Source organism: Lipophrys pholis, assembly GCF_963383615.2.
Source record: "Lipophrys pholis genome assembly, chromosome: 22".
NCBI lineage: Eukaryota > Metazoa > Chordata > Actinopteri > Blenniiformes > Blenniidae > Lipophrys > Lipophrys pholis.
In genome coordinates this window covers 16,015,254-16,028,558 of record NC_137644.1, presented here as the reverse complement: position 1 = coordinate 16,028,558, position 13,305 = coordinate 16,015,254, and the positions used below count along the sequence as shown (strand labels likewise).

General features: G+C 45.8%; 1 protein-coding gene across 1 annotated transcript in view; it reads right to left on the bottom strand.

Annotated features, from left to right (window-relative positions):
• wnk1b (WNK lysine deficient protein kinase 1b) overlaps nucleotides 1-10,623 on the bottom strand; it is a gene marked incomplete at its 5' end in the record, with an annotated part of 81,935 nt that extends 71,312 nt beyond the window's left edge. The window contains one exon of the mRNA XM_080491749.1: nucleotides 9,694-10,623. Within this exon, the coding sequence (XP_080347875.1) occupies nucleotides 9,694-10,623 (930 nt within the window). The remainder of the gene's footprint in view (nucleotides 1-9,693) is intronic.
• Nucleotides 10,624-13,305: the final 2,682 nt, after the last annotated feature.

The following is a 13,305-nucleotide window of genomic DNA, read 5'->3' as shown; positions in this document are numbered from 1 at the left end:
GATGTTTTAATTCGAAGTATTTGCTCAGCCTTCATATCTAGTCTGCTACAGTTGTAGAGTCGCATCAAAAATTCCCTTTACAACATTAAAAAAAAACAAAAAAAAAACAGTGGCTTATACTGATAATGTATCAGAGGTATTATGCATCATTCCTACCCACAAATACACAAAGCAAAGATTGTAAGATATTGTATGATTGACTGATACTTTCTGAAAGGTGTACTGCATAATCTGAAAGGACAAGCAAAGTAACAGCATCAGGTTAAAGGAGGGAAATGTAAATTCACAGTGAGTAGAGATTAAGGATTGTAAGACATTCAACACATACATACAGATAAGCTCCCTCCTGCAGGACATTTATTTCGGGGGGGGTAGGCAGGGCGGTCGGGGGTGGGGTACATTTTAATGAAACCCCACCCAGTCTATTTGACTGAGGAATGACATCTTATCATTGGAATGTGGGGAATCTTGGAGGGATACAATGAAAGAGGGGAGCTGCCCCCTCCTCAAACACACCAGCAGGCACAAAGACAGAAGCAGGAGCTCACACACACACACACACACACACACACACACACACACACACACACACACACACACACACACACACACACACACACACACACACACACACACACACACACACACACACACACACACACACACACACACACACACACACACACACACACACACACACACACACACACACACACACACACACACACACACACACACACACACACACACACACACACACACACACACACACACACACACACACACACAGTATCGACAGACTGAGGCCACACACAGAACAGTCTGTGCAGAGTCAGGCCTCGGACAAAGGCAAAAGCAGACTAAACACAAATACAAAGGAAAAGATGCACATACACAAACACACGCGCACAAACTGTAGCACAAGCAGCGTCGGTGTACAGTTCAGGTCAATTTACGCTGATGCAGACGAAAGGCAGGTTCAAGCCGAGATCTATTTTAGACGGAGGTCACACTCACACACTCACAGGCAGTCACCTATACTCTTTTCCAGGGACACGGGCAGGTCTATTGAACAAGCGCTCAGCCCTGCAGTCGCTGCTTTTTCTGTCCTCAGACAAAAGTGCGTCGTGGCTTCCTGTTTGATCACACTCCAGAGGGAGATGATCGGTGAAGACAGGTGTCAACCTTCCCAACACAGAGCTGTGGTTTGGATCGGGAATACAGCGTCCAGACCAGCATCGAAGAATCTCTATAATGAAGCATCCCACAAACCCTGGATATATCCTCTCCTCTCTCTTCCATACAAAACTGAACGGGCAAAAACGGAATCAGAGAAGACGTCCCTGTTCAAGTATGAAGGGAAGGGCAATAAATGATGTATGTTCTGAGCAGGCAGACAACATTCGGGCAAAAAAACCAGTGAAGTCAATGTACTGACAGAGAGATGGAGGCATATTTCTGAAAGGATTCTCTATATTTCAGACATGCTGACTCACTACAATGTTTCCCAGAATGCTCTCTGCATGCTTGGAAACGAATCTAAACGCTGCACTCTTTCTCTTCACTCATGAATGAACCTGGGCCAGATGTTAGAACCAGTGCGGTGAGGCCTCTAAATGAGTCAAAACCTCAGTTGCTCTCTTCATCGTATTCCCACTTCCTCATGGCTTTTCGTTTATTGAGTGTACAAGCATGTGCGATTCCACTTTTTTTTTTAAAGGCATGCAAATGGACTACATGCCAACACCACCCAGAAAAGACGCCTCAAAATCCAACGCAGACGCAAACCGAAGGATATTCTCACTATGAAGCCAACACGCCTGAGTTCTTCTCCCTGACGCTAAACTTCTCTCAGCTCCCTCATTGTCAATCATGCCGAATAATCAGCTTTGAGCTATATTTAGCGTCCGATACGTGTCCCGAGTTTTTCCTCTTGCAACCGCCGGGTTTCAGAAGTTTTCCATCCGATCCCAGATTCCTCATAGCGGGCTGAAAACAATGCTATCCCACAATCCTCTGCTTGTTGATCTGCCGCTGCCGGCCAATCAAGAGTCTGGATTTGAAGGAAGTGACTATTCTCACAGAGTCGGTATTGTTGTGCAGCAAGATCAGGGTCTTACTTACACCTAATTAGGCTGTTGTGTGTGTGTGTGTGTGTGTGTGTGTGTGTGTGTGTGTGTGTGTGTGTGTGTGTGTGTGTGTGTGTGTGTGTGTGTGTGTGTGTGTGTGTGTGTGTGTGTGTGTGTGTGTGTGTGTGTGTGTGTGTGTGTGTGTGTGTGTGTGTGTGTGTGTGTGTGTGTGTGTGCACACCGGTGTTTCATCGGTATTGATTTCAGTCCCAGGTTGAAACCTCGCACAGCTTCAGGTCACGTTGCGTTGTTAGCGGGGCGTAACGGTGTTTGGATAGACGGAGACTCACTCGGTTAACACCAGCGTATAGAGCGGACCCTCCACCCATGGGAGTGAAGCATCTTATCACACGGACATAAATCTCACTCGATGGCTTTAGAGCGTTCAGTGTGTGCTAACAACTGAGTTATGACACTATTCATAGAGGGGGGGGGGGGGGGGGGGGGGGGTAAAATAGCCCGGCTCCCTGTTCATTGAAAAACCTACCGTGTAGTCCTGAAGCCAAGCTTCTGATTGGATGTGAGAAGAAACTGTGTTTCAGCACCTTCTTGTTCATCCTCCGAACGAAAAGAGCAGAGAAAGGGATGGCGGCTGCTTCAGAAAACCACCGAGGGTGTGAATGTGAGGTTACATCATGCTGAATGGAGCGGAGGCTGCATCATTACCATTATCGCTCGGTTCAATTAGAAGCACAGTGTGCATATGTGTGTAGTTGACTCATGGAAAGGCAATAGGTGTAGGGACAGTGTGTGTGTTGTGGGGTTGGTTCGGGACAGTGAATGCATCAAGCAGATGTTAGCTGACTCGCACAGTGAGACACGGTTTTCCTCTTCGCTGCCCCTCCGTTGCCCCTCACACTTCACTGGTGTCCGTCCCCACCCCTGGCTCTGCTCTGAACCTCGGCCTCACCCCTCCCTCCCTTTATCTCCTTCTCCATCTTATCCCGCTCCTCTCATTACTTTCCCTTCCCCGGTCTGTTTCTCTTGCCGTCCTGATCCATCTCTCCGCCTGACATCAGCTTTTCCCTCCTCAGATTTCACATGGAAGTGGAAGGGGAGTCAGTCTCCCCCTCCCTCACTCATTCAGTCCATCAATGATCCTTCTTGTAATCATCGCCGTTAAGATTATTTTCAAGCCTGATCTGAACCGCAACCTTATGTCCTTGTGTTTCACTGTCCTCACGAAGCTTTCTTTACACTTTAGAATAAGACATTTAGCGCACACACACACACACACACACACACACACACACACACACACACACACACACACACCAGGAGGTGACATGCATAAACAGTGGAGGGGGAGGTTTACATATGAGGAAGTGCCAGCTTCTGTATCTCTCTTCCTTTGTTGCACACAGCTGGTTTGTGACACATGACAGAGAGACTGAGGCCGGGTGTCAGAAAAAGAAAAAAAAAAAACACCTAAAAAACAAAGATAAAGGAAGTCTGAGCAAAGCAGCAACAGAACAAACAGAGATATCTTCCATGCCTTCGTTTTATCCCTTATCATCTCCAGATTATTCAACATCAGAGCGGAAAACTGAATGACCTCAACTCTCATGCATTTTCTTATTTTCTCACTCATAAATCCAGCAGGTTGGGCCCGGCTTTTTTTCTTTTTTTATTAACATATCTCAACGCAATATCTTGCCATGTGTGTTTTTTCCCTCCACGAGCGCGTGTCAAGAGATACGTGTGCAGGAATGTTGTCTGCGTGATGAATTGACCCTACACAGGTAACAGCACTCCCACTTTGACATCATAAGCTGGAACTTCTCCCGGACACCCTTCATTCCTCCAGTTTACGAGGCAGGAAACTTGTTTGGCCACGCCGCCTGTGAGCTTCACGAGGGGAGAATGACTTGCTTTGTGAGTGGCGCTATCATGATCGTTAGCAGCAGATCTGCACAGACCCACCAGCGTGAAACTCTGTCTATTCCAGTTTGGTTCTCAAATAACTTTGTCCCGAAGCCAATTTCATTAAAAATAGAAAATATCTACTAGATTTCCACATCAATAATTAAAGGGGGGGGGGGGGGGGGCAGCACGTGCAACAATAGATGAGTTCATATAAAGTACAAACTCGCCTCTTCATGCACACGAGCATTATCCTAATGAGTAACAAGCCAAAAAGAACAAAGTCAATTACTTGTAAGTGCCATTTAAAGCATTTACAAGGAAATGCATGAAGCGCAAACACAATTTGTTGAATGTGTGTTTTGTAGATGAACATTACGCTGGATCAGAGCAGCTGGAAGCGGCCGTCCTCGCTGAAGCCTCGACGCTGCTGCACTTTGCTGTTTTGTCAGGGAAATCTGAACCTCTGGAAAAGCTGAGCATTACACCTCAGCTCTGCTGCACTGGAGTGATCTCAGGATATACATTTCTGCTTTTTTGTTTTTTTTTTAAAGATCATCTCCAGATCTAAATGTTCACATTTTTTGTGCTTCTCACTTTTGCAAATGTATTGACACTTTTCTGGGATGAACAGAGCAGAAATACACAGTTCATGGAAACATAATTTGTCACTGTTCTGTTACTCTTTTGTTTATTGCACTTGTTGACATTTTAATAACCGTGAATTTATTAGATATTGTTCAGCTGCAATTGGGACTCTCTGCTCACAGTGAGACCATCTCCACTAAAGCTTGGGGAAATTCACTTCACTTTCTCTTGAACTTTGCACAATGAAATATTATGACATCCTGTAATCTTATTTATTTTTAATCCAAGACAGAATGCGCACAGATACTTGCCTGTTGAAGTCAAGTCTTGTAATTAGCATTAAGATTATATTTGACAGAGACTCGACTGTGTGGTGAAAGTGCCCTTGGGATGTAATAGCTTGAAAATGCCTGATGAACAATCCTGCCGAACATCTCAATATCCTCTCCCCAGCCTCCGGCTGTCACACATCACTGTGCCCTCCTCCCTCCAAAACCCTCTTTCATTCTTTCACCAACACATGGAAAGATTCACATGCAGTTTAAAATGGGTCAACCGCGGCAACAATGTGCTGCAATGCTAAAATTGGACAACGTCAGCCTCGTTTAAGGGGAATAAAATAATTGTGTCATGAAACGACAGCTACTGATGAAACCATGAGGGCGAACGATACGTCGCCACAAAGCTGCCGGAGCTTAAAGGCCAGCTCTCCTCTCATGGCACTGAATCACCGATTCTCAAGCGAGGCTGCGAAGCCCCAAAAGCGTGTGTGTGAGCGGGGAGGGGGCTAATCCGCCTTGTGTTGCTGTTGGGAGAGAAATTTCAAGGTCTTTGAGTACCAATGGGGCCAGGAGCCTAAGGTCACACACACATAGACAGACACACACAAACACACACAGTCTTCTTTTAGTCCTCAGTTTCTATGCCCCCCCGCCCTTCCCCGTTGTCAACCCTTTTTATTTCCTTTGTCATTTTTCTCCCACGTCTCCTTCCTCCCAACATTTCCCATTTCTCTATCCGCTCCGTGAACTCCCGCCACATCGACGTACCTTCCACTTCCTCCAACACCGGCTCTCGCTCTCACCTAACCGTCCACAACGCTTACCTCGCTCCCGTTAAATCCCACCCACCCCAAACCACCTGGCAACTCTCCCCGCTCTGCTGATCCTATAGGTGGTCTAATGCCCAACAGGCTCCCGGTGAGCTCCTCTAAAACAAGAGGTTGACCTTTGACCTTCACCCCTCCTCCTTTCATCCAAAATCTGTGTCCTCTTATTGGGACCTTCTTTCTATCAACCCCCGTTTTCTGCTTCTCCCCCTCATTTAGCTCTTAGCTCATGTGTCATAATGACACTGGCATAGTTCAACGCTCGCAGCGGGTCCTAACCGAAAGCCTAACTGAGTTTCACCAAGGAGAAATAGTGGAAGAGGATCTATTATGGTCAGTTTTAGGGCTTTTAATTTAATATTTTATAGATTCCACTTCAGTAGATTGATGAACCATGGCTTAAAGTTTTTAAACACTAAATGTCTGCACAGTGCCTGAACCAACCCATTTTAGATTGTCTTTAATCGTAGGCCCACTACCCAGAACCCAATATTTTCAAAACCCTGCCTCCCTGAAGCGTTGGGTGTTTGTAATTTGACTTCAGCCTCTTTGCCTCGCTTGACGCTAAAGGACCTTAAGATGACGAAGTGATGTTATCTCATCTCAATCATTTTAAAAACTGAGCATTCTCACGGTCTGAAATTGGAACTTTCTCCTCAGAATTTACCATTACATCACTAAAACACACTGGATTAGGTTGTCCTCCTGAGTTTCAAGACGATAACATAATAAACCACCTTATAAGTTAACGCCCAAATGCAAACTGATTCATTCTCTTTAAATATATTAATGAGCCTATTGTTGAGAGGCCGTATGATCCTGAGCAGCGCCACACAAACATAATTTGAGGATTTTGATTTCTGAAGAAATGATCCGTCACCATACATGCATACAACTCAGGACAAGTGGGTGCATGGTTCAGAGATGTTGTCTATAATCCTACTGCTTGTTGTGTCATCTGTTCAGTGTTATCTAATGCTAAATTAAGAGGGGTGGGGGAAAAAAAAATTGTTTCATCTGCATTACATTCTGTTTAATTACAGTGGTTAGGATGCAATCAAATAAAAATATGTTTAGGTATAGGTTTTATGCAATTTTCTGATATTGACATCGACAGATGCATTGTGCTTACCCTGTAATTTAAAATGAACCCTTAAAAAACGTTTAAAAGCATAAAAAGTCCCTTTCCACAAGCATCACCTGTTATAATTAACCCCTGTCAAGAATAAAGTGGTCTGAAGCATTCCTCTCATTTCAGGACACCAGCGTCAGGCTCTTCTTTCTCATCTGTCGTCTACCAGCCAGACAGGGCACCTTGAGGTAAGCTACTGCTGACCCCCCCCCCCCCCCCCCACACACACACACTATCAAATCATCAATCTCTTCTTTAAAGCTTAAGTAAACAGTCTGATTCGTCTCCCTCCCCCTCTTCTCACTCTGCTTCCATCCATCTAAGGATTCCTCCTGGAAACAGAAGTTAACCTGTTTCGGATCAGATGCCAAGGAATGTAAAGACACAGGCCCCCACTCCCTCGAATCTATCTCCCAAACACACACACACACACACAAACAGACACCAGAATTTAAACGACTGCGGCCCACTTACATATGCATATTGCGGCGAGTCAAAGGGGTGGGAACCCCAGACACTCGCCCCGCATGCACAAATTAACACATTCAGACCAGTTCCAGATGATCCCGAATCCCACAGATCTCCAGTTGCCATGCCCACCCAGCGAGTGTCTGTGATTGGTCGTAGTTCGGGTCTCCGTGTGCATGCATGTGTATGTAACTTAACCCCACCCCCACCCATTCTGACACATGTCAGCAGTTGCTCAGTCATCATTGACACACACATATGGAGGATTACAGGCAGTTTTAGTACTTGTCTCTGCATGCATGAAGCCTAGTCACCACAGGCCCTCTACACTCTTATATAACAAATACCCTATATGTCAAAAGTGCTGGAGATTTGCAGTGTAATCCAGGGTTTATTGTATAACATACTAGCACCAAATGTGTCATCAGGTCTATACTGATTATCTATCCAGTCGACAGTTTCTAGATTACTTTAAAGAAGCATCGAAACCAGGAGACGCAGGAATCACCAGGTTTTCCCTGTATGATGAGTCGAGAAAACAAGATACATGTGATGGACGGGGAGGCTCAACAGAGGCTAGACGTTTGTTTTCTCATAAACAAAGTGGTGTTTCCTGGACGCAGGGCATCAGGCAAAGCTGATTTTAGCTCCCGGGATTCAGGAGGAATTGAGGAGAATCTTGTGATGAAGATGACAGAGAAACAACAACACGCTCCCGGAGGGAATAAAAATCCTGTTTGGAGCACCGTAAACATGGAGATTTGTTGGGAAAACATTTAATCTCAGCCTGACCTCCTGGTTCCAATTCATTTTATAATTAGTCGCATAGCTGAGGAGAGCTGAATATTAAAAAAAAAAAAAAAAAGGAACAAAGACTATTCACGCTTTGCAATTCATAAAAGGACGTATTAATAGCCTCGACTTCCTAATTAAGTCACCCTCCATTGCCAATATCGCAAAGAAAAACAGACTAACAAATAAACCTTGTAAATTTGTTTTCCTGGCGCAGTAGCAAGTATTTCATCAAGCCAAGCAGTTCCACGTGAGCCCCCGTCGCTGTTTTTTCTTCCTGCTCTAAAACCTCAGCTCACTCAGAACCCCGAACGTCATATGACTGGCTGAGACTCACTCCCTCACACACTTCTCACTCTCACCTTGGCTTCGATGCACCCTGCAGAAGTTGCACTGATGCACGAGTGTGAAGCAACGACATCCTGTGTGCCATCCTGTTTCGGTGTTTGACACTCCGCTCCAAGCGCAGCCGTCTTGTATCTGCAGACGGAGGTTGCAGTGGCGCTCGGCGCAAACCTGTTCCGTTGTAACCACAGAGGGCTTGCAGCTCGGAAGTCATCTGTCCGACCGGCTTATACAGTGTCACGTATCAACTGTTAGCAAGTTCCCATAAAGTATTCAGATTACATAAAGCCCAATATGAATGATACCGTCTGTCGCAAAATACGGTGAGAGAAACCTAAAAGATCTGTATTGTTCAAATGACAGGGAAGCCGACGTCACGTCAGGATAATCTGGGTCAGCAGCATTTTTTTTGTTTGTTTGTTTTCTGCATCTTCGTCTACTTTCACGTATGTAACTTCTGGTGACAGTAATCTGAAGCGCCGCAGCATCCGTTCACACGCATCCACAAATCGTCCATTAATACCGAAGCCCACATCAAAACGAAAACAACGAGGTAAGACAAGAACTGGCATCTGTTGAGCAATGATAAGCAAGATTTTTACACCGCATGTCTTCACACTTTCTTTTCAGTGATGGAGCTTCACAATAATCTGTGAGGATTTGGGCCTAAGGAGCTGCTGCATGTGTGGGTTAATGCAATAAAACCATGTAAGTGTTCTAAATGTTTCAAGGTCAATCTTGGAAGCAGGAAAATGTATTTTAAATGAGTGATTAATAAATAGAATAGATCACTTTAAGAGAAAATAACAATCCGAGCATGAAATGCGTATGTATATAAAAGGACATGACGAATGATGAAATGTGCAATAAACCTGACAAAACCAAATATTACTCTCAAAAGAGCAATTTCTGACCTTTATCGTGTACCACACAAACATCCAGACAAGAAAATGTCTGACTAATGTTTCCCGAGGGCAGCTCTCCACGTTCTCTTAGTCACTGTAGCCAATCTAGATCTGTCATGCTTCACACAAACACAAGCACCTTTACCCAAGATGCAATCTGCCCAAGTGCCTCAGCTCTCAAGCGTGAATATTTATACAAAGGGGCATTTGAGTGAGCAGGAAGCTCTCGCAAAGCAAATCAGCAGATCCGAGGGCTTTGAGATCTCATGATAAAAGTGGGACATGCAGGAGAGAAGAGGGACAAATGTCCAACAATATTTCAGAGCCTATAATCGGGCCCGACGCAGACGAGTGTGGACTTACCTGGAGCTCACACCACGCCACCTCCACCGTAGTCTCTGTGTCCAGCCCCTTGTACACGGTCTTAAAAGATCCCCTCCCAATCTCTATGTCGAATTTCAGGAAGCGTCCATCCGGCGAAGTCCCCACAGCTTTTGTCTCGGGATCCTCTATATCCTCTTGCGCTCGTTTCTCGGCCTCCCTCTGCTCTGCCCGGGCTTTCGCCAGACCCCTCTCCTCCTCCTGCTGCTCCCTGTCACTCGGACTGCTGACGCACCCCTGTTCCGCCACTTTTCCATCTTTCACGGCCTGCTGCGTGCTCTCGGGTCCCAATTTGACGTCTGGCTGCTTGCATTCGGTTTTGCTGGTAACATCCAATACTGTCGGACTGGGCTCTTTCACCGCCCCGTCCACACTGTGCTCAACCCTGCTACTTGTTGGAACAGCAGCCGCGGGGAGGTCCGGAACTTTCTCAGCATTTTGGGCTTGCCCCCCGGCAGCTGCCGCGTCGAGCCCCGGGCCGGGCTGAAAGATGGCCCGCGGCAAATAGGAACCTCTGCGATCCTCCTCACCTTCAGAGTCGCCCTCTTCGGGGTCTTGCCCCGAAAGCAGCGAAGAGAAGAGAGTAGGAGCGCCGTCGCAGTCTGGAGGCGAGGTGAGGATGACGGCGGCTTTGCTGGGCAGGTCCAAAGCCGTAGCGTTGGAGTCGCAGATGACGCTCCGGCGGAAGAAGCGGTGTTCGGCCGTTTTGGAGTCTCTGTCCATGGTGTGGCGCCGGCGTTGCACCTCGGGTTGTCCGCCGAGCTTCTCCACGACGTGCGAGTCTGAACTGGCGGAGCCGTTCACATTCTTGTGGGGGGTCTGGGGTGATGGATGAGGGGAGGCGGAGGAAGCCAGAGGGAGAGGGGCAATGAATTTCACTGCTTTGCTGCTGCTGCTGCCGTTTTCCGACATTTTCCTAATAGGCTCAAAACACAAAAGAGAAACTACGTGTGGTTTTTTTTTTCCTTCTAACTTTAACCAAATTGCTAGAAAAGCATTGGTGATGAATTTACAACCAAAAAAATAAATCAGTTGAATGCAGCAACTCCCGTTTTACAATTTGTTCTTTTTTTTTTTTTTTTTCAAAAAGACAACCTAGAGTTCATACAAGGCCCTTCCGTACAGGGCGTAAAAAAGCCCCAGGTGAGAGGGAGGGGCCTTAAAATTGGGGAGGGAAGGGACGAGAGGCAGTCCAAGGAGGAGAGGTGCAAGCACTGCAGAGAGGTGACCGCCGTCAAATCAACACTTGGATCCATCCTGCTTCCAACATTCAGAGAGGGACGAGCACAACATGGAAGGAGTGGAGTTCAAACGGACCCGTATGGCCTCCTCAAAAGCGCTTGACGTTGGGTCCGATCTCTCACGGCTTCAGGAAGGAGAACTTCCCGTTCGCCTTCTCTGCCTACCGAGCATGGGAGTCCCTGGAGAGGCTTCAGGCTGGTCCGCCAAGGCCAGACAGGAGGCTAGGTAGGCCTGGCCTGGCCTAGCCCGGCCCAGCTCGGTCTGCTCCGTCCTTGTAACTGGGAACAAAAAGAGAGAGAGGACATACCGTCAAGATGGAGCAGAATCTTTTTTTTTTTTTTTTTATGAGCGCACGTCACAGAGATCCACCATCTGCTTTCTCCTGATGACATAACCGAGTCAAACACCTTCAATGAATCTTGAAGATAACTGGCTCGCTGCCAAAGAGGCCCGTCTGAACACACAAGCCGTCAGATACCGTAACATTTTACCAGCATTTGGCTGCTGATCAGACACATGACTGACACAGGCGAAGGAGCGAAACGAGCAACAGTCCAATTCAGTTTCATCCAAAACTTGACAAATCTGTCATGTTTCCCCACCACAAAGCAGAGATCAGTGCCTTATTTGGATGTTATTTTCCTGAGTAACCAAGCTTGGAAACCAGTCAGATGAGATCAGCAAGTGAAGAAGTTTGGTTTCTTTCAGCAAAAAAAAAAAAAAAAGTAGTGAGCATTCACGTTCATTAAAGCCCTGTCATGAGTAATTCTTTTTCTTCTTTCCCAGAAAAGGCTTTTAAAAGATTTAGTCTCGCTTTGGAGCCACAAAACTCTCCTTTAACCATTGGTTTGGGTTTTTAAAATCAGCCACCATTCGACTTCAGTGGACACCTCCCCCTTCCACGTTGCCCCTATGTACTTAATGCAGCGGAGTGAGGTAGCAGAGAGTTGCACCTAATTGCTCCATGTTCCACATTTAGCCCGAAAGTCACCACCGCCTGGCTGACCTCAGGGTTAGGCTACTCTGTGGCAATCCAGCAGCTTAACATGAGAGACGAAGAGGGTTGGGGGGGGGGTCCTCTCAGAGTGGCACAGATGGACTGAAACCTAGGGGCGGCGTACAATACATTACTATGCATATTAGATTACAGAAAAGCGCCGGGTTCGCGAAACGTGCAAAAGCTACCCGACGTAACCCCCCCCGCCAGATCACTTTGTAATAACGATGGCGCGGAGGAACAGAAGAGGCTTTCATGTGGTTCTGAATGTCATTTGCTGTAAATCGAATGACGATCACAACAACTGGGAACAAGTTTGTGCAAGTCTTACCGACACTGAGGCGGAGAAACATGTAGAGCAACCGTGTCAATGCAGTTTTAATGTCATGTGCTGAATTTCTCCAATCGACTCGTCTCCATGTTCATGGCAATTTAAAACATCCGTATCAAACCATAGCCCACCTCAGCAATCCTGAAATATTATCACACTGTGTGTGTTGTTCAAGAGATGAGCCCAGTTCTTATAATAATAATAGTAATCATTCTGTGCTTGTACGTAGAAAAAAGAGGCACGTGTTAAAAGGTTTCATTTCCTTTGTACCATTTGGCATCCCAACACAAAGTTAGATTCATCACTATTATTTTTAGAAACAACCACTGTGGTTTAAAAACTCACTGCTAAAATGAAAGTAAATAAAATACACGGGCAAATTTGGACAGAATTTTGAAAAAGTTTAAAATTAATGTTTGATTTATTCATCAGCACTTTTTTTATTTTTTCAAATGAAAATCCAGAAATCAACCCTGTATTTAGATTTATTTTTTTATTTATTTATTTATTTTTTTTAAATTGTGCATGAATGGCAGCCCAGACTGTTTTTAATGACATGTGGGCTTGACGAAGCCACGACTTCAGTCAGATGTCTCAGATTCCAGGTGTTTGCTGGAGCAAGAGGCTGCTGGGTGATCAGTGAGGTATCTCACAGGACATCGATGACTCAACAACTGAAGTATACGCAGTCGTCAGTCTGTCTCTCTAACAGACTGTCTGTCAGACCCACAGGTGCATCACACTGTTAGAAACGAGGCAACTGCAAACCCGAATCACTCCTGATGTCAATTTCAACTTCTGACAGGTGAGAGTACACAATGGTTTCAATATTGTATTGATGACATGCCGACAAATGATTCAGTGACAAGATGATCTGCAGAGATTGAACAGGAGCAAGTGACTGGAATGTTTTTGTTACAGTACTGAAAGAAAGCAATGTTTAAAGTAAGGCATTTATCTCTCTCGAGACATCTCAGGGCTGCAAGAAGTTCACATCGTCTTCAACAGTCGCCTCATCTAAAAA